The sequence below is a fragment of the Sorghum bicolor genome, chromosome 6, assembly GCF_000003195.3.
Source record: "Sorghum bicolor cultivar BTx623 chromosome 6, Sorghum_bicolor_NCBIv3, whole genome shotgun sequence".
Taxonomy (NCBI): Eukaryota; Viridiplantae; Streptophyta; class Magnoliopsida; order Poales; family Poaceae; genus Sorghum; species Sorghum bicolor.
The window spans coordinates 57,116,227-57,137,850 of NC_012875.2; the positions used below are offsets into that span (position 1 = coordinate 57,116,227).

Genomic DNA, 21,624 nt, shown 5'->3' on the forward strand with positions numbered 1-21,624 from the left:
AATAGGAAGACGCGCTCGTCAGGTTTCTAAGGGATAACGTGAGCGTTTTCGCATGGAAACCCGCAGACATGCCCGGTGTCCCACGAAACCTGATCGAGCACTCCTTAAATGTCTCGAAGACCGCAAGACCAATCAAGCAAAAACTGCGACGGTTCGCTCGTGACAAAAAGGAGGCTATTAGGACAGAAATAACACGGCTTCTAGCAGCCGGATTCATAAAAGAAGTGTATCACCCCGATTGGCTCGCCAATCCGGTTCTTGTACGCAAAAAGAATAATGAATGGAGAATGTGCGTTGATTACACCGATCTCAACAAACACTGTCCTAAAGATCCTTTTGGTCTTCCTCGCATCGACGAGGTGGTCGACTCAACGGCCGGATGCGAACTCCTCTCCTTTCTAGATTGCTACTCTGGTTATCACCAGACCTCGCTAAAGGAAGAAGATCAGATCAAAACATCCTTCATCACACCCTTCGGCGCATACTGCTACACTACCATGTCTTTCGGACTTAAAAACGCCGGGGCCACTTATCAAAGGGCCATCCAGCAATGCCTCCACGACGAGATCCGCGATGACCTCGTCGAGGCCTATGTGGACGATGTGGTCGTAAAAACAAGGGACGCGAGCACCCTAATCGACAACTTAGACCGAACCTTCAAGGCACTCAATAGGTACAAGTGGAAGCTCAACCCCAAGAAATGCATTTTCGGCGTTCCTTCCGGTCTACTGCTCGGCAACGTCGTCAGTCGCGACGGCATACGACCAAACCCTTCAAAAGTCAAAGCCGTACTCGACATGCGACCATCGAAGAACGTCAAGGATATTCAGAAGCTAACCGGATGCATGGCCGCCCTCAGTCGTTTCATCTCAAGGCTGGGAGAAAAAGGCCTCCCTTTCTTCAAACTATTGAAAGCGTCAGAAAAATTCTCGTGGACAGAGGAAGCCGACGCTGCGTTCACTCAGCTTAAGACCTTCCTCACTTCACCACCTGTCCTCACAGCGCCTCAGCCCAATGAAGACCTACTCCTTTACATTGCTGCAACCGACAGGGTTGTTTCCACGGCAATAGTGGTCGAGCGAGATGAACCAGGTCACGTCTTCAAGGTCCAGAGACCCGTTTACTTCATAAGCGAAGTCTTAAACGAGTCCAAGGCCAGGTACCCACAAATACAGAAGCTTATATACGCCATCCTGATAACGTCAAGAAAACTGAAGCACTACTTCGACGGCCATCGAGTCCTGGTAACAACCAGCTTCCCTCTCGGGGACATCCTGCGCAATAAAGACGCCAATGGCAGAATCGTGAAATGGGCAATGGAATTATGTCCATTTTCCCTGGAGTTCCAGAGTCGCACCACTGTCAAGTCTCAAGCCCTGGTCGATTTCATTGCCGAATGGACGGATCTCAACGAGCCTTCTGTTCCCGATGTCTCAGACCACTGGTCAATGTTCTTTGATGGGTCCTTGAACATCAACGGTGCAGGCGCTGGGATATTGTTCGTATCACCCAACAAGGACAAACTCCGTTACGTCCTTCGGATCCTTTTTCCGGCGTCAAATAACGTCGCCGAATACGAAGCATGCTTGCATGGCATACGACTAGCCGTTGAACTGGGGGTCAAGCGCCTCTATGTCTATGGCGACTCCGCTTTGGTCATCAACCAGCTCAACAAGGAGTGGGACGCAACCCACGAGAAGATGGATCTCTACTGCAAAGCAATTCACAAATGGGAAACTAACTTCTATGGCATAGAGTACATTCACGTGGTCCGGGATAAGAACCAAGCAGCAGATGCGTTGTCAAAGTTAGGCTCATCTCGGGCCCAAATCCCGCGGGGTATTTTCGTCCAGGACATCCATGAGCCGAGCGTAAGCTCCCCCCTGGTCGACAAGCAACCCACCGAGGCAATGCTCATAGATGACGCCACTCCGACAACCGGTGGGCGTGACTGGCGTACCCCGTTCATCAAATACATATCAGACGGGACAGGCTTTCAGGACAAAACAGAGAACGAGCGCCTCAGCCGACGATCAAAGAACTACATCCTGGTCGACGGAAAACTCATGCGGAAAAACGCAAGCTCCGAAGTACTGCTCAAGTGCATACCCCAAGATGATGGTATCAAGCTCTTGGAGGACATACACGCTGGATCCTGCGGCAATCACGCCGCATCTAGAACGCTGGTCGGAAAGGCTTTCCGAGCAGGTTTTTATTGGCCAACCGCGGTCGGCGACGCAGAAAAACTGGTTCGGCATTGCGAAGGATGTCAGTTTTTCGCTAAGAGGACCCACGTACCTGCCCATGAAATTCAAACCATCCCGTCGTCTTGGCCCTTTGCTTGCTGGGGGCTTGACATGATCGGACCATTTAAACCAGCCCCGGGCAATTTCAAGTTTGTCTTCGTGTTAATTGACAAGTTCTCCAAGTGGATTGAATACATGCCCCTGGTCAAGGCAACCTCCGAGAAGGCTGTGGAGTTCCTCAATCAAATCATACACAGATTCGGCATCCCGAACAGCATAATCACCGACCTGGGCACTCAGTTTACTGGCACCACTTTTTGGGATTTCTGCGATGACAGAGGCATAGTCATAAAATATGTGTCAGTGGCACATCCACGTGCCAACGGTCAAGTTGAACGTGCCAACGGTCAAGTTGAACCCTCTCCTCGGAGGTCGGGACGGGACGGGCTTGGTCTTCCTCACTGCTGGTGTAATGAGTACACCGAGCAGCGTCCTCCTCTGGCGGGACTTCTCCCGCAGGATTTTCCATCCCCGGTGCCAGTGATACATACACTGTGCACCGGTCGACATCGCCGATCTGCAAAAACAACAGAGATGAGTCAACTACAGACGATATACGAATGCTAAAACAGAATCTGCTACATACCTTTGGTGCTGGTCGTCCTAACTTGAAGGCTTGCACCCGATCACTGCCACGGATGAAGCCCCCATCCGCGAAGTTAAACAGCTCGTTCAACAGCTGTTGTACCTCCGCTTTCTCCAAGATCTCCGGCCGCATCCTGGTCGGGTCCGCGCTTCCGGCATACTCGTACGCCGAGTGCACCCTCTTCTGGCAGGGCATCACCCGGCGGCAAATGAAGTTGCCGACCACGCCAAGCCCGTCCAGGCGCGACCAGTCGATCAGCTTCATGAGATCCGCCACTGGACCGTCGAACTCTGGGCGTTCGGTCCAGCTCGTCCTCTTCTCAGGAATCCCACGTCGCAAAACGTGGAACTGCCCGGTTCCTCCCTGATGTAGAACCACTTCCTGTACCATTCGGTCAAGGAAGTGTTCCATGGGCAGTGCAGGTAGCGATTCTTCATTCCATCACGAAGGTTGAGGTATACTCCACCTGCAACCTTGGAGCCTCCAACTGCTCCCTTCTTCCTCAAGCAGAAAAGATACCGAAAAAGATCGAAGTGCGGCTCTATGCCAACATAGGCCTCGCACAGGTGAATGAAGGTGGAAATGAGGAGAATTGAGTTCGGGTGCAGATTGCAAATCCCGATCTCATAGTACAAAAGAAGACCTTGAAGAAAAGGATGAACAGGAACACCAAAGCCTCTCTTAATGAAATCTTCAAATACGACGATCTCACCGGCGCGAGGGTCGGGGTAGCTCTCCCCCTCCGGTGCCCTCCAGCCGCCGAGCTCCGCGTCATGCAGAAGCCCCATATCGACGAGGTCACCAAGAGATTTCGTGGTGCTGCGAGACTTTTTCCACTCCTTGGCCATCAGTTCGGCCCTCTTCCTGGAGTCGCTCTTCGCCATTGGAGGTGCGAATGTGGGCTTGAGTTAGGAAGATGCAGGCGATTGGAGGAGATGAGAGCGGAAGGTTTGAAGGCAATGGCAGGGTAAGCAGTACAGGCGGAACTATCAGGCTCTTATAGCCCGCAACTCCACCTCTCCCACTTCCTGTATTCTCGAGAAGTGGGCGGGCCATGCGGCAGATGCGGCGTTTCGGTTTACAATGATTATGGACAATTAATGCGGCAGATTTTTCGTACCAATTGATGGTTTCCTTTTCTCAAACCATGCAGAGTTGTCAGGCGCAACTTTTCATGCATCCGTCTGACAACCCGTGGTTAGGAGGCCTCGTCACGTCAACTTTAACTGGAAAGATCTTTTCAAAAACGAGAAGACAAATATGCCAGAAAGTCAACAATCCGGGGACTGCACCGACCACCGAGTACTCGACGCTCGGGGACTGGTCGCCCAAGCTATCAGCTCGGAACTTTAAGGACTGCACCGACCACCGAGTACTCGACGCTCGGGGACTGGTCGCCCAGTCTATCAGCTCGGAACTTTAAAGACTGCACCGACCACCGAGTGCTCGACGCACGGGGACTGGTCGCCTAGTTTATCAGCTCGAAGCTTTAAAGCATGCACCGACCACCGAGCACTCGATGCTCGGGGACTGGTCGTACGGTACAGCAACATAGAATTCCAAGGAGCGCACTTAGCGCTTGGGGACTGGTCGATTGGTCTTTTCAATTGCAGACGAGCATGACATGCTCGGGGACTGGTCGATTGGTCTCTTCAATTGCAGACGAGCATGACATGCTCAGGGACTGGCAAATTCAGTTTAGACCTTGCTACAAGGCTCATACTTCGCCTTCCAGCAAGCTCGGGGACTACATCGGTACGATGCATCTAGCGATGCATCTCAGTCTCAAAACTACTTTGGGCAATTTTCTTTTGACCCTGGCACCACGTGCCTACGTCACCTACTACCAGGCTCGGGGACTAAGTGGGCACACTTCACCTAGCGGTGAATTTGCTTGCTTTTTTGATGTTTCTACCTTTCAAAAAGGTAAAGTGGGCACACTTCACCAGGAAAGAAATTTTTTTTAAGAGCACCATGCATTCTTCGAACAACCTGCTTCTTCGATGTCAATGTTGATCAACTGTCTTTCGAGTTGGTCAAAGAACCGTTGCAACTGTTTGGGCGACTTTCCCACTTATTGAAGACGCCAAGTCTCACTGATCGAAGAAGCTCAAGACGGCGTGTTGCATCACAATACATGGTGCTCGGGGACTAGCTGTGGGGGTATAAACCCCTATACCCTTACGGCTAGACTTCGGCCAGGAAGCTTGGCCCATTACGAGACGAGTTCGAGGCTTGATCCGACAGCTCGGAGTTTCGCGCAAGGAAACAAGACGTGGAGATCAAGCAGGATTCTAGTCGGTTAGAATAGAAATTGATATTGAACTATCTATGACAATTGTAACCGACTAGGATTAGTTTCCAGATCTGTAACCCTGCCCTCCAGACTATATAAGGAGGGGCAAGGGACCCCCCTAGGACATCATATTCTCTCAGCACAAATCAATACAACCAGACGCAGGACGTAGGTATTACGCCAACTCGGCGGCCGAACCTGGATAAAAAGCTTGTCCGTGTCTTGCGTCACCATCGAGTTCGTAGTTTGCGCACCGTCTACCGATAAACTACTACCGTGGGTATACCCCAAGGTAGACTGCCGACTAGCTTTCGTCGACAATAGATATTTCACATTCTGAATCATTACTCATGAACCTAGATTGCTGAAGCCTCTCCTTCTGTATAAGGGCAATTGTCGATATTGTTTTCCCAAGACCCTGCATCACAGTAAACTATGTGCCTATAACAAGGGAATTTGACAAACGATTAAAATATACTGGGAAAAAGGTCTGAAACAAGAAATAACCTGATCATCCGCCAAAATTCCACCTGAGCAATGTGCATTATTCTCCCTAGAGACCATCCGAGCTAATGATATTTTCTTTGAAACATAAAAGAGCATAGAAGTGAATACAGTCCTGGAACACAAATAATAATAACAAGACTTTTTTTTAAAAAAAAAGGGTACCTGATGCTTAAGGAGTGATACTGACAGAACATCTTCAGGCAAATCTTCTTCCCTTTTTTCCTGTTGGATATACTGCACACAGTTTGGGGGAAAATAATTTAGTACGCGACATGCCATGTATAATAAACTAAATAAACTTGCAAACAGGATTTATATATTTGAACAATGCACCAATATGTCAATCAAACCAAAGATCCATACCTGCAGGGCATCTTCATAAACAACTTTCTCATCAACACTGAAAAGGCTTTTCTCTGGGACTTCTGAGCCAATATCGGCTTGAGCATCAATAACAGAAGTTATGGACTGCCCAAGCAATTCCTTCTTTGTCAGTTTTGATATCTTTCCAGTGGCTGGTCTATTCTCGGCAGGCCTATAAAAGGTTGAAGCCGGACGAGTGTCACTTAAAAAACTGTCGACTTCCAACATGATTGGTTCTTCGTCGCTATTCTCGTCAGAAGTTGTGCTGATACTGAGAGGTTGGATGGTCGGGCGAAAACGGGTGCGATCACCATGACCATCGTCTTCACTGTCTGAGCATGAAACGGTGCTGTCTGAGCACAGAACGGTGTTGTCTTCACCATCTGAACACAAGTCAACAAAGTTTTCGCCCTCTGATTCTGAACTTAACTCAATAATTTCCATAATGCCTGCAACAATACATGCATATGAGTTAAGTCTTTCTTGTCAGATATCTTATGTTTATTTGGCTTCATAAATAAAAAGAAAAAGATGCCAATGGTAGGTGCTCGTCAGGTTCATGGAAACGCCAGAAACATAAACGAGAATGTATTTTTCGGGGGGCTTTAATCGGATGAGTAGTTGCCGTTCCAAAAAAACAGGCCAAATGGACCACTAAAGCCAAGGGGATTTATCACAAATTCACAGCACAGGAACAGGGTTCATTTTACCCAGAGCATCGACAAAAATAAACTGGTGAATCTATCTAAGACGCAAATGCATAAAAAAAAGACCCGATCAGAACAATGATCAAGTCGATCTGGACTATGATCACGTGCTGCTGAAAAAACTCCTGACTGCATCTGCATACCCGTCGATCGAGACAATTCCAAAGCTAGCCCCCTAGTGATCTGATTCTGATCTGCTAAAAGTTGCCTCACCCTTTAATTTCCGTGGAAAACCGAGTCATGAAAATCATAACATACGTAGAGGAAAATCGCCGAAAGCCAAGAACCGGCAGGAAAGAAGCACCGGCTTGTTACCTCCACCTCCACGTCGTCGTCGTGCGCCTTGGTTGGAGGAGCCCAGCGGGGAACTATATATGCGGCGCCGGTGCAGTTGCAGAATGAAGCGGCGGATTTGAGTTTTGAGGAGGGAGTGGTGGCGATCAAGGGCGGCGGAGGCTATTTGTTTGCGAACGTTGGGGCCTGGAATACCGTTGGTCGTGATCATCATTTTGAACTTAAATTTGAAATTAGAAAAGGAAATAATGGGGGTGCGGCACCGATAAACCGGGAAACTAACCAAAGGAAACTTAGCCTCTGCCTGTGGGCCCGCCGGCCAGACGAAACAGCGGCACGGCAGCAGTGGCCCCAGCCCACAAGGAGCGACGTGTTTGTAGCCTGCGAACCCACGGGGGTGGGCCTGGGCTGATCTGGGCTGGGCTGCAATGGCCCACGACCTCCAATGCATACGTACGTGCACCAATGCACAGCTCGTCGGCGGCGGCGATGCGGTAACAGCGTGGAGAGCCTGCTTGGTCAGCGTCGAGAATCAATATGGAGTTGACAGTTGTGAAATATCATGGGACACACAATAGAATGAACCAGGAAAACCGTACATAGATAGCTCTGATGACAAATGTCTTGCAAGGAAATGTGAAAGATCAAGCAGGATTCCGAAAGAAAAATTGGTATGTCATGAAACAATGCTAAAGGGCATTTTTTTAAAAAATGTGAACTTGACTGACTCAAGACTACGCAGTTAATGAATTGACAAAAATAAAACGCACAACAACCTATGATTTCACATTCACTATCAGAGACCATTTCTGTTAAGAAATTGGAGTACAGTATTCCAACCTCTGCATTAAGGATGCACACAGCCAGCAAATTACACACCCAGCAGTTTTATGGTGAACATGTTTCAGTGCACTGCACACATCTGTAACTATGGTTAGACATAACCAAATGTCATAGGAAAACATTTGCATCGAACAGAATATCATACTAAGAGGAACAGCAGGGGACAAAACCCACTACATTGTTGTATCGCAGGGTAACATAAAGTTTTGCGTTTGCGGCTTGCCCCATACAAGCCTTGACCAAATTAAGGAACACCAATATCACAACATAACTGCATGGAAAATTAATCAACCTAGCTCCAATAAATGCACAATAACAAACTGTGGTAGATGCCAAATTCTGCTGAGATATGAAACAACAGTTAAACTTAGATTTATCCAATTATCCATTACTCTCACAACTATCCAAACACAAAATTTAGCAGAACTGAATGTAGTATCCCAAAAACAGGCCACATTTTTTTGCTAGAGAAATCAAAAGAAACTGCATATATCAGTTGGTGTCTCACATATAGAAACAATTCTAGGCAACAGTACAATTTTGCAAAAGACATGGTGCTGCTAAGAAACTTCAACACCTACATCAGCTATGCTCACAGAAACATTCCCAATGTTCTTTGTCTTAGCTTATATGTTGTTGGCTGCAGACTCAGAGAGTGCTAGAATGTTGAAGCACAGAGGCTGCAGAGTTCAGCATTAGCGGTCAGAAGATCAAACGGGTCTCTGCATGAAAAATTAGATGCCATTTTGGAAGCCCAAACAGGGGATGCCAAATCAGAGGATGGACTCTTGAAGACAATCAGTTTACAGTCTTTACTGGCCCATATTGCAGAAATCAGAGGCTTCAGCTTAGCATTGACAGCATCTGCTGAAGAGAAGCATTTAGAGGCCACCGTGACCACCATCTTCTCCAGGACTTGTGCTCTCTCAGCAATGAACTTGAGGAACGCTAGCTCACTTCTCTTACCCCGAAACTCTTGGAAGACAAATCTCTTCACATGCCTCTGGACGCAATCAATACAGCCAGCCTCCTCCTTCCAGAACTTGGGATCAACATTGCCACTGGGGACATCATTTAGTGACTGCAAACAGATCAAATCAAAGCATACATAGTTCAGATAGCTATTGATCTGAGTCAATAGTCACACAACTAGAACCTATCGAAACAAGCTAGCAAGCTGTCATTGGTGCCATTGATGCTAGATGCCGAATAAACGAGATGGGGTTGGCAAGTCTTACGAAGACATGTAGTGTCTCGACGTTGGGAAAACATTTGAGAAAGCAAGGCATCATTTTTACTTCATTGTGGACTTGAAATCCCACCTCCAAAGCCAAGATCTTGACGGTTGGGACCATGGCGCTTGGGCTCATTTTAGTACCCACCTGCAATGTAAAATTTGCAAATAAAATGCGCCAGAGCAGAAGTTTAGATCACAACAAGTATTGGCACACTGTATTGACACAAATATAAAAGCAAAAGCAGAAACTAGACCTTGAGGATGGTATTGCCAATCTCCAGTTCGAATCCCGGCTGCCAATGTCCCAGCATGCACAGGTTGGGTGCATGGCCAATCTTGATCCTTGAGCAACTCTCGCCCGGAACAGCAGGTGATATCATCCACATGAGCAGTCTCTCCAGACGAGGAGCGTCCACCACAGTGACGTGCACTTCGGCAGACGTGGTCACCTGCACGCACCGCAGGCTGCGGCTGATCAGCCGGACTCGAGCCCCGGTCTGGTTTGTGGTGATGGTGAGGACCTCCAGGACGGGGCTCCGGTTGATCAGGAAGTGGAGGTCTCCTTCCTCGATAGCAACCGTGTCGAGGACAAGCTCCCGGAGGTGGGGGAAGCGTGCGGTGCGCGGGAGCCCGGCGGTGCTGGGGACCGTGCACATGCCGAGGTGCAGGCGGGTGACGGAGGTGCAGCCGTAGAGCGAGCGTGGGAGAGGGTGGTCGATCGGCCACGGGCGGTTGAAAAAGACGAGCTCTTGGACGCCCTTGGCGGCGAGGAGCTCCAGCCAGCGCTCGACGTCGGCCTGGTGCGACGCCATGTGGCAGCGGGAGAGGTGGACGCAGCGGAAGGGGCCCGGGTGCGCGTCCAGGACGCGGGACGCCACGACGGCGACGGCCCAGGACAGGATGTCCTCGCCCCCGGGCATCGCGTGGTCGTCCGGGATCCAGTCCGGGAGGATGTGGGCGTCGACGACGGCGAGGGGCACGGAGCGCCAGAGGCCGCGCCAGCGCGTGGCGAGCGCGGCGGTGCGCGCGGCGTCCTTGGCGGGGAGGCGCGACACGACGTTCCTGAGCAGCGCGTCGGAGAGGAGGCTGATGCGGTCGACGCCGTCGGCTGGGGCCCGCGCGGCGAAGGCGGAGGAGAGAGGCGCGGCGGGAGACACGGGTGGGTCGGGGATGGCGTCGTACGCATACATGAGCACCAGGGCCGTGCCCATCGTCAACGGGTCGGGAACGTCGACGCCCTTGCGCCGCAGGTGGCGCTGCAGGTCGCGCTCCATGTTGCTCACGCTGACGTCCACGTTCGTTTGAAACTGCTGCTCCTCCATCTCCATGGTCGCCGCCGCGCTGGAGCGGAGCGGAGATTGGGGGCTGGGGCGTCGCTGGAGCGGAGTGGAGTGGAGGCGCGTGTGCGTGTGGACTGGGGATCGGAGTGAGTTGTGCCGCTGTTTATCTAGGGTTATACGTTGCTGGGCCGACAGCTACCAGGCCCATCACATATTTCATGTGGCGTGATGATGATAATTATTATTATTATATTTTGTCGACAACATTACGCGGCAACTGAGGCCTTGTTTAGCCGTGAAAAGTTTTTTGATTTTGATAATATAGTATTTTTGTTTTTATTTGATAATTATTATTTAACTATAGACTAATTAGGTTTAAAAGATTCGTCTCGTAAATTAAAATTAAACTTTGCAATTAGTTTTTGTTTTCGTCTATATTTAATATTCCATGCATATATCATAAGATTTGATGTGCCGAAAAATCTTAAATTTTTTTTTTGAATTTTAGGATAAACTAAACAAGGCCTGAGGCCAAATATTTGGCCACAAGGTCAAAATAAACTTTACCCATAAACACAAGCTTGGAATACTGTCCAGAGCCGAGACAGTACCCGGCCGGGCTCAGACTTGCCGAGCAGCGGTCAAAGTTTGAGGACGTTGCTGCCTCAAACCCCATCGTGGCATGAGCCTCCAAGACCACCTTCTGAATCCCAAGCAGCTCTCTGCAAGACCTGAAAACGAGCAATAATCTCTGCATGAAATGGCTCTCCATACCAAGCAGCACAAAGCGCCACTCTGTCGAAAAGCTCCATGCTGCTTTTGGCCGAAATGGTACAGTCTCCTCCACTCCATTCAGGCCTTGTTTTTAGGTTTTGTTTAGTTCCGCTCAGAATTCAAATTATGGCATGGAATATTTTATATATATATATATATATATATATATATATAATAACTAATTACATAGTTTGTCTCTAATTTGCGAGACGAATCTTTTGAGCCTAGTTAGTTTATGGTTGGACAATAATTACCAAATACAAACGAAATTGCTATATTATCAAAATCCAAAAAGTTTTAGGATCTAAATAAGGCCTTAGTTACACCCAAAACCAAAAACTTTTCAAGATTCCCCGTCATATCGAATCTTGCAGCATATGCATGGAGATATAGAAAAAAATGACTAATTACACAGCTTGCCTGTAATTTGCGAGACGAATCTTTTGAGCCTAGTTAGCCCATAGTTAGACAATAATTGTCAATACAAACAAAAGTGCTACAGTACCGATAATTTTTAACCCAGAAAACTAAACAAGACCTCATTTCAGGGCAGACAATTCCTCTTCATAAGACATGACTGATTGTGCTAGTGCACTCTTATTTTTTAAGGTCGTTTATGTCTTATTGTCTATCTTTTTTTTTTGTACTCGTTTCTCTGAGATATATCGGTTATGAGTTATTTTTGTGTGTTTTTATAGAAGAAACAAACTATAGGACAAATCAATTAGTATATCACAATTAGTTAGTACTCTCTTTTTCCCACAATAAACAAAGTATAGGATACGGAGGCAACTTAGGCTCCATTGGCTTCTCTTTTTTTTATCGAACAGCGTATCATTATATTAATAGAAGCGGGAAAGAGTCTTACAGGGGCTAAACCCATACAGAGGCAAAACCCCACAAACACACACACTCACAGCCTTATAACAAAAACAGCTAAATCATCGGGGAAGAAATACAGAGACGACCAAGAGAGAACCCCCCAACTAAGCTGAAGCCCGGGCAGATATTAGGGAAATCCCCTTAGCCCCTGCCGCACTCCATCGACCAGCCTCCTCCTTGGCCAGATGCAGGACTGAGTTAACATTTGAGGTTACATTGTCGAAAACACAATCATTTCTGTGCCGCCAAATACTCCAGGCACCTAGAATTACCAGAGAATTCACGCCCCGTCTTAGATCACTTTGAACAGCACCATCCATCTTTCTCCACCACTCCTCGAAATTCTGATCAGCGGGTGTTGGAGCAAGGATTGCAGCACCAAAGTGAGAGAGGAAGGTGAACCAAAAAATTCTTGCAAATACACAGCCCACAAGGAGATGATGGAGATCTTCCTCGTGCTGGTTGCATAGGACGCACACATCAGGATGAGGGAGGCCCCTCTTTGCTAACCTGTCTGCAGTCCGGCACCTGTTATGGGCCACTAACCATAACCCGTACTTTTTCTATTGGTCAGCAGATTTTCAAGGAAATTTCATTTCACAAGAATTAATTCAATTTCACAGCGGTGCAGAAGGTCCATATCATTCCACTTCCACATAGCTCCCGTGCAGGTGTTCCAATCAGTACCCCCTATGCAGACCCTAAATTTAACTTCATTTTAGGACAAATTTTGAACCACATAGGTGCGTTTATTACGGAACAGAGCGAGTATATCACAATTCAGAACCAACCTATGCATAGTAAGCATTTACACGCATGCCACTGCCATATTCAGATAACCAGAATCTAAGGGTAACTGTCATATTTACACAATTGCCTTCTCTCCTGAAGCCTGGAATTGTAAGAGTTCTCTTAGGAGCTCCATCCCATGGGAATAGTCACAAGAGAGTCAGGTCAACCAGAACTACGAAAGTGGGTCGAAACATCAGCCATGGTGAGAACCATAAACAAACGCTACCTCAGCTCCAAAATGCCTACTGCTTACAAAAATAGGGGTGCCAGATACTGTGATCAACTCTAACCTAGCCTATCCGTTAGGATTGTCACAACAAAAGTCATCAGCCCTACGGATGATTACAAGCTGCCATCACACCATGAAGAGGTATCTGAGATCTTCGACCGTCAACTTAGTAGCAGTGCCTCTGGAACCATCCTCGCCAAATGCGGACTCGACCATCTTTCTCTTTTTCTCCTGCCCAGTGAAACATTCACAGTTAGCCAACATAAAGCTCAAGAAAAGCTCAATGCTAGTTACTCCAATAGACCTTAGGGCCAATATAACGTTGTTAAAAAAAAACGAGATTGACGCTGCATATAATGTACATCAGTAATAGTTGATCGTAGCTGCAATGTCATTTCACATGAAAAAGTAGCACAAAATTGAAGTACTGGTGTTGGCTTTCATATTGGCAGATTGGGAGACCACATAAGACACAAGGTTACAAATCAAGATTGAAATGAGAAACATAAAAATTTTGACTATCTTTTATGATTAATAATTGATTATTCCTTTCAAAAAGTTCTGACTAATTGACTATAGTATTATCCCTTTCAAAAAATATGATTATTTGATTATAGGCTGAAACCAAACACTTAGCTGTTGAGTTTTCAGTGCCAATCTAAACTCACATGCTAAAATCTTCTGTGGACTAATGAAGTGTGTCCTCTACCTAGAAAAAAAAACTATCATGATTGCGTTGGCAACAATCGAAGTAATTACCTGCAGAGCTAAAATGCGGTCTTCCACCGTGTCTTTAACTGTGAACCGTGAAACAGTAACAGGGCGGGTCTGACCAATCCTGTGTGCTCTGTCAACTGCCTGGTCCTCAGCGTAAGGATTCCACCAAGGATCAAGCATAATCACATGGCAAGCATCTACCATGTTTAAACCAAGATTGCCAGCCTTCAGTGACATAAGCATTACTCTCACCTGAAGAATAAAAATTATTATCAGTATTTACTTGTGAAATGTCAGTAAATATTGCTAAAAACTTAGAATGCAGGAAAGGACCTTGGGATCAGTTTTAAACTCGTTGACTTGTCGTTCTCTCAAGTTGAGACACATTGATCCATCTAGCCTCCTAAATTGTATATCATTTCTGTTCAGTGAAAGCTGCAGCAAATCCAACATGCCAGTCCACTGGGAGAAGACTATTGCCTTAACAGGGAGTGCCATGCTGGGAATTGATTCAGTAGTATCCCCCACTGTAAGGGCAGGTGTCTTGATGATTGAGTTAAGTATTTCCACTGCTGCCCGGATCTTCGAGGAGATGTAACTGCTTTCACAGATTGAGGATGGCTTGTCCGCTGCTGTGGAACAACTAGTTTTTTCATGAAACTCCAGCTTTGGCGAAGTACAAAGTTTTAATACAGCTGGTGTAAAAACAGATCGAAAACTTAGTTTCTTTCCACAGTGTGCATAGGGGCAGACATGTCCATCACTTGTTAAGCTCTCATGTACACACTGATAGCAGAAAACATGACCACATGTCGTGACAACAGCATCCTCAGGTGGATCCTGCAAATGGGAAAATAAATTATTGTACTCATCAAAAACTTTTGGATTATAAAGGATTTTCAGCTAAAATCAAGGACATCAGTCACTGTTTAATGTTTTGTCACACACATCTCTTGGTTAACCTCGTTCTTTTGCTTCTTCATACAATAATGAAGTATTAAAACAACAAGAGGTAATACACTGCGCCTGTAAAAAATTTTGAGTGACATGATTGCTTACATTGCATAAGAAACAAATTGCCGGACCTCTTTCCAACTTTTCAAGCAAATTTGTCACTGTTTCTTTAGGAAGTTGCTTTGCCCTTTCTATAGAATTGCTGTCAATCAGATCTGATTCCTGCCCGTTCAAAAGAAGAGGGTGATCACAAGCCTGCCTAAGCCGCAACAACAACACAAGAATGTTTGCATAATTTTCCCTTATTGTCCCTGCTGCATCGTATGCCTGTATAACAAACACAACATGAGCGTCAGACATCAATTCCAGAGCAATTGAACCAATGGGAGAAAATTATAGGCAGAAATGGAATTCAGTATTTAAGCTATTCTTATTTAATAATAGACTCAGAAGTCTAATTTCAAATGAAGGTAATGCAATTAGTTGGTTCATGTTTATCAAAGCCATGCATTTTTTTCTATATGTTTAGAACTTCAGATAAAAAGAACCCGACACCCGACAGGATGCTTCTGAGATTAGACAAATATAATGCACCATGATTGCAAAAAAGAACATAATATTTCAGCAATTACTCCCTCCATCGACAAATGTAAGGACTTCTGACTTTCAAAAATTGTACACAAATGTAGGGACTATGACCTAATCCACCTGAATAGTCAGGATTTGACACTGTCATTATGGCATTGGTTACCTAAAATAGACAGGATTTACTGATTCAGTTGAATCACTGCAAATTAGGTGCTTAATTGAGGGGTCATGTCATTTCCCACCCTTCTTGGGTTGTCCTAAAAAGAAGTCTTTAAATTTGAGGACAGGGGAAATAAGTTCTTACTGAAGAAAGATGATGCAAATTTTAAGGTACCTTGAACTTCTGCCGGGAGCCTTCTTCAAGTGCCAAGTAGAAAGCTCGCTCCTCTTGGGTGAAATCTATTTTACTCAGCTGAATTGTCTTTGGTGGCAGCTTTAAGATTGGTTCTCCATCTATAAGTGTTTCTGTATGGACAACGGTTCAACAGTACATCAATGACAATATCACAACCAACGAAACAACAACATTGGCATATACTGAAAAGCTTGAAGATTTAAGGACCACAATGGAACTCTTCTAAAAGATGTACTGAAACACAAACAGGATCCAGATGCCAAACAAAGTTTTCAAGGTTGCAAATGCATTCCAGATTGAGCAATGAGTGGGGGATTAGTAAGTTTTGTTGGCAAGAGCAATAAAGTGTGCACCAGTGCAGGTTTCATAGCATAGCTCAGAACAATATGCATACAGATATATATATTTATGGTCGAAGTACTTTAATTCACCTTTTGTGCGCCGCAGTAGAATTATCCTCAAAATAGCTTGAAGTTTCTTATAGCCGCGACCTGAATCTCTAGTAATTTGGTGCTTGATCATATATTTGAAATTACTAAATTTAGAGTAAGGTTCATATTTCAAGAAACAGAAATAGCTATACAGATCATCAATTTTATTTTGTATAGGTGTTCCTGATAAGCACCATCTCCTTTCTGCCCTCAGTCCACAACAAGCTCTAGAGACTTGAGTCCGGTAGTTTTTTATTGTTTGAGCTTCATCAAGCACAACTCTGAACCATCGTACCCTGGCAAGTGGGCCACCTTCTAAATTGATAGGTTTGTTTTTCTTCTTTGGCTTGTTCTGCCTTTTTCTTTTGCTGCCGATGGAAACTTCTGGAAATATTCCATCCAATTCACTGTCCTTTTGCTCATCATTAGAGTTTTCTTTAGGTACTTCATTGGCCACAGTCATGTACGTGGTGACAACAACATCATATGTTGCCAACTCATTAGGATCTTTAGTCCTTGAACTTCCATGATAAACCAAGACTGACAATTTATTGTCTTCCATAACCTTCACAGAGAGCTCATTAGCCCACTGCCTAAGAACACTAGCAGGGCACACAACCAATGTTCCTGCAGCTGGTCTAGTCTTGGACCTCAAGTTTGATGCAGAGTACCTCACTCTGGTCTTCTTCTTAGGTTCAGCTTTATCAGTAGCAGTGTTTGACTTGCTATCACAGAGCTTAAGACTGCTGGCAACATGCAATCGTGCAGAATCATCCAGCTCATTCAAGGGTTCATCCTTCAGTTCTTTCTTGGCCATGACAATCACAGCATCGCCATTGTCATAAGGTTCAGCTTTATGAGTGGCAGCGTTTGACTTATTATCACAGACCTTAAGATTGCTGGCAACATGCAATCGTGCAGAATCATCTAGCTCATTGAAGGGTTCATCCTTTGGTTCTTTCTTGGTCATGACAATCACAACATCATCGTCATTGTCATAATCACTGTTTGGGGCAAATTTTGTACTGTATGAACCAGCAGTCATGAACCTAGACTGCTTAACCATCTCCTTCAGTATAAGGGCGATCGTTGATATTGTCTTCCCAAGACCCTGTATCACGCGAAATTAATTGCTAAACATAAAGGAACCTGGTAGGAAGAACAATTAAAAGCTATTTGAATATGGTAGGGAAAGTAAGAAGTAACCTGATCATCTGCCAAAATTCCACCTGGACAATGTGAACTATTCTCCTTCGAAAGCATCCATGCCAATGCTATTTTCTTCCAAACATAAAAGAACATGAAAAATGAATAGGGCCTCCAGCATAAGCAAAGCAACTGCAAAACTGATATTAGAGAAAAGGTTACCTGATGCTTAAGCAGTTTAACTGACATAACACCTTTGGAGAGATCTTCCTCCTTCGTTTCCTGAGTGATATGCTGCATTCATTTTTTTTGTAACATTAATAAGGGTCGCCCAAGTGATTAAAACAGAATATCAGAAGATGGCAAGGTGCCATGCCTGTATGAATCAACCAAAGACCTATACCTTCAGGGCTTCTTCATATACAGCTCTCTCATCAGAACCGAAAAGCCTTTGTTCTACGTCATTTTCAACTTTTGTATCATTAACAGAAGATGGCATTGGTGGAGGGAAGATCCGATGTGGACGTGGACCACCATACACAAAGATATCATCTGACAGTTTGAAACATTTGTCTTAAATATCCACACCTTGAACAGATACAAAGCATTTTTGTAGGACGACTCAAATCATAATATATTTCAGAATAATAATGAAATAAAATGTCACCATTTGGCACTGTAGATGAAGGCATCCCGCCTCCATGGGCAGTGCATCTTTGAAAACCACTAAATGTCATAGACGGCTCTTCCTTGATCCTGTTGTCACCTAAACTTGAATGGCTGGGTGCAAATGATTGAGGAATGAAGCTTCCGTAGGTGAAAGATTGTGGAAGCTGATGTTCAACATTTTGAGAATAGAAAATGTGAAGGTTTTGCTGCAGAAACAATTCTTATTGATAATGGAAAGAGTCCTCTTGGTATTGTTACTCACCTTATTGTTCACCTCAGTGGTTGATATATCCTCGACAGGGCTATAAGAGGATGAAGCATTTGTCCTAAACCAGTCATCGTATTCTTTCTTTGCGACCACGCGCCAATCATCGAGTTCTTCCATGCTATTCCAGTCAGGTGCTGTGTTGTGAGGAAAAAAAGGGAGAAGGAAAGGACTAGGATCATCATAGTCCACATCCTCTTCTCTGTAATAAGGGAGAAAAAGAGTGTTGTCTTCACTGTCAGAAGACAGGTCAATGATCCCTTCCTCGCTATCTGAACTTAAGTCAATAATGTCCATACTGCTTGGAAGCATTGAATCTGCCTTGTCGGATATCTGGTATACTTAAATTTAATCACCAAGTATAATCAGAGTAATCGAGATCAGCATGCTTCACAACTGTCTCCTGCCAAATGGCTTGTTACTCGGAACAAGTAATGCACCAAGCCTCAAGCAGCTCACAGTAGTACTTGTGACCAGATCTCACTAGCTAGCCTGCAAGTGGCATCAAGATGGCAAACGCTATTTCAGCTACACGTGTCAGAGTGGCAATAATGCAAAATCTGAAGGGAAACTCTAATAATTAAAAAAAACATTAGCACAACAAGAAACTAATATTTTGCTACAAGAAAGTACAAGAGTACAGTACAGTTGGTACTCGAGCACAAGGTGTTATTAGCTCCAAATAATATAATCAAACCCACGTTATCGCTTGCCAAGGAAAATGAATTTTTTTCTAAGGGTAAGGGTTACAATTCAAGCCAAGTGGAATCGGCACTACAGCAACAGGAAAACTGCCATCAGACTGATATTACCTACGCCAATTGACAGACAGTTTCTTGTCAGTAACAGTAGGTGCTCGAGCGCAAGATGTTACTAGTACCTCCAAACTAGGTGCTCGAACGCAAGATGTTACTAGTGGGTCCAAAGAAGTGAACCAAAGCACCGTTATCACTTATATACCAACAAAAAGAATCATAAGCGCAGTAGAATCGGCACCACCGCAACAGGACAAGTGTCATCAGACTGACAATTGCCAAGCATTGGTACAAACTCGTGAGCGCGTGGTGGTACAGAGAGAAATAATCGATCGATCAATATAAATACGTCAGGCAACATCTGCGGAACTCGCGAACCCAATTGATCCGACCGATCGCTTAAACCTTCCCTCCGACTCCCCTTTCGAACAAACCCCAAAGCCCTAATCTTGGGTAAAGCAGAGCAGCCGCCATCCGTTTCCATCACGAGCGGAATCCAATCAACACCGTTTTACATTTCCCCTGAATCTCCTCACCCACGTACAAATAAACAAACCTTAGAAAAGCAGTACAAACGACCATAGCTTCCCTTCCCGTGAAGGAAACGAACCAGTCCAAGAAAGCACCACGGGGAGAGCGAGCGGGCGAAAAAGCAGCGCCGAACTTTACCTGCAACCGAATCGGCGAGCACGCGAGCGCGGAGGCCGACGGGAGACGACGACACGCCGGCGCGGCGTCGGGGCGCGGCGGGATCGCCGCGAGGGGAATCCGGCGAGGCGGCTGTTGCTCTCGTGTGCGTGACGGCGGAGCGGGGAGAGTGCGAGGACCGAGACCAAGACCCGCGCCGGCGCGTCGGCTGCCGAGTTTTGTATGCCTGCGAAGTAGGCCCCGCGCCTCTCGGGCCCGCCTGACAGTGGCACATCGCGAGCGGGAAACGAAATATTTTCCATTGGCTGGGCTTATCTTACGATGGAAGGAAGCGTGTAGGGTGGGGGATGAAACGGCATAGATAATGACGCCTTGTGGAGAAATGAGGGCTAGAACTGGGAATTACCGATGAATTCCCCTGAGATTTTGCAAGGTGAAAAAAAAACATGCAAGTTGCAAGCAACGAGCAGCAGAGCAGGAACAAGAACCGGAGAAGCCGAGGTGAAATCGGTAATTATAATGGAAATAATACACAGTAGCTGTAATCATAGTATCCATCGAACGGGAAAAAAAAGGGTGAAGTTCGGAGTAATTTACCAAATTGTATTGTACAGCGAAACGAGTCAAAAACTAGTGGAAACCTAATAAGAATTAAAAAAATTGATAATAAACTATATTGAAACGGTGATTCCAGAAAGGGAGAAGACTACGACTAATAACGAGCAAAAGTCAAAAAGGCAGGTCGCATCGCCTCAGGCAGTCAGGCCTCCAGCGGCTTCAGCGGCGGCCTCCAGCAGCTGGGCCGAGGCCCACGACGAACGGGCCAGGCGGCCCAAAGTACGGTCCGCCCGTGGGCGGCGCCGCGACGCCGGCGGAGGAGGAGGACGACGGGGTGGTAGTGGCACCGGGAAACGCGGCGACGGCCGGCTGCGTGAGCGGGTTGGTCGGCGTGGTGGCCGGGAGGAGCGGGTCGCCGCCGTACGCGGAGCCCTGCTGCTGCTGGCAGTCGGGCCAGCGGCAGTCTGCTGGCTGGGCCCTGTCGGCTCCCCAGGTGTGGCGGGCCAGGCCGAAGCCGAGGACGAGGCCCGCGACGAGGAGCGCCGCCACCAGGCACAGGAAGATCTTGGTGGCCTTGCCCACGTAGCAGCACATCGGCGGAAGCTGCTGCCGCTGCCGCTGCCGCCGCCCCCTGCTCTTCTTCTTCTTCCTCCTCTGCTCCTCGTCCTCTCTCTACTCTGAAGAAGAGTGAAGACCATGCACGAAGTGAGGTGAGGCTGGGAGGGAGGAGAGGAGGTATGGAAGAGAATTGGAGGGTGAGTGATGGCGAGTGAGATGGGTCACTCGGCCACCCACCTCGCCTTTTGTTTTTGGTGTTGGTGCTGGTTGTCGGATTAGCGCTCGTGCATGGCCGGCTCCACGTGAAGGAGAGAGAAAAGGGGAGATCGCGTGACAAAAAAAGTTTTGTTATATTACCAACACCGATGTTGATTAAATATACAAATAATAAACACTGCAGCAGCGGTTCAGATGCGTACTTTGAGTGTGGTAATCAAACTGTTTCTGTATGCATAACTAATAACAGAACAGATCGACAGAAGGCCGGATCGTCTTAGCAAAGCAAAACTACTCTTTGTGCTGCACTGACAAATTCAGAGAAATAACCAGTTGATACCAGCAGATGTTCAAGCGACAAATACATGCACTTAAAAGGCCCCTCAGCTGCAGTTGCAGGGCAGGTAGCTTGTCACTTGTTAGTAATAGAGGATAAGGCCTTGTTTAGTTTACCCCAAAAACAAAAAAAAATCAAGATTCTCCGTCACATCAAATCTTTCAGCACATGCATAAAGCATTAAATATAGACGAAAATAAAAACTAATTGTACAGTTTAACTGTAAATCGCAAGCCGAATCTTTTGATCCTAGTTAGTCTATGATTAGACAATATTTGCCACAAACAAACGAAAGTGCTACGGTAGCGAAATCCAAAATATTTTCGCATCT

At 46.3% G+C, this 21,624-nt stretch overlaps 4 protein-coding genes across 4 annotated transcripts; all 4 read right to left on the reverse strand.

The window, feature by feature from the left end:
* Positions 5,462-6,502, reverse strand: LOC110436508 (ATP-dependent helicase ULS1-like). Its single transcript, XM_021463653.1, has 4 exons — positions 6,059-6,502; positions 5,858-5,929; positions 5,696-5,770; positions 5,462-5,606 (listed from the first exon to the last, which is right to left on the reverse strand). The coding sequence occupies exons 1-4, from the start codon at positions 6,500-6,502 to the stop codon at positions 5,493-5,495; spliced, it is 705 nt and encodes a 234-aa protein (XP_021319328.1). The 3' UTR covers positions 5,462-5,492.
* On the reverse strand, positions 8,253-10,567 carry LOC8074749 (F-box/FBD/LRR-repeat protein At1g16930). Its single transcript, XM_021462530.1, has 3 exons — positions 9,394-10,567; positions 9,141-9,284; positions 8,253-8,983 (listed from the first exon to the last, which is right to left on the reverse strand). The coding sequence occupies exons 1-3, from the start codon at positions 10,465-10,467 to the stop codon at positions 8,561-8,563; spliced, it is 1,641 nt and encodes a 546-aa protein (XP_021318205.1). The 5' UTR covers positions 10,468-10,567; the 3' UTR covers positions 8,253-8,560.
* Positions 12,847-20,066, reverse strand: LOC8074750 (helicase-like transcription factor CHR28). The gene is made up of 12 exons (XM_021463389.1): positions 19,646-20,066; positions 18,219-18,713; positions 17,955-18,120; positions 17,691-17,839; positions 17,510-17,581; positions 17,348-17,422; positions 16,142-17,252; positions 15,690-15,820; positions 14,873-15,094; positions 14,147-14,653; positions 13,856-14,065; positions 12,847-13,327 (listed from the first exon to the last, which is right to left on the reverse strand). The coding sequence occupies exons 2-12, from the start codon at positions 18,531-18,533 to the stop codon at positions 13,223-13,225; spliced, it is 3,063 nt and encodes a 1,020-aa protein (XP_021319064.1). The 5' UTR covers positions 18,534-18,713; positions 19,646-20,066; the 3' UTR covers positions 12,847-13,222.
* On the reverse strand, positions 20,189-20,981 carry LOC8074751 (uncharacterized protein Os04g0629400). The gene has a single exon (XM_002448536.2). It carries the CDS (start codon positions 20,774-20,776, stop codon positions 20,402-20,404), a length of 375 nt encoding a protein of 124 aa, XP_002448581.1. The 5' UTR covers positions 20,777-20,981; the 3' UTR covers positions 20,189-20,401.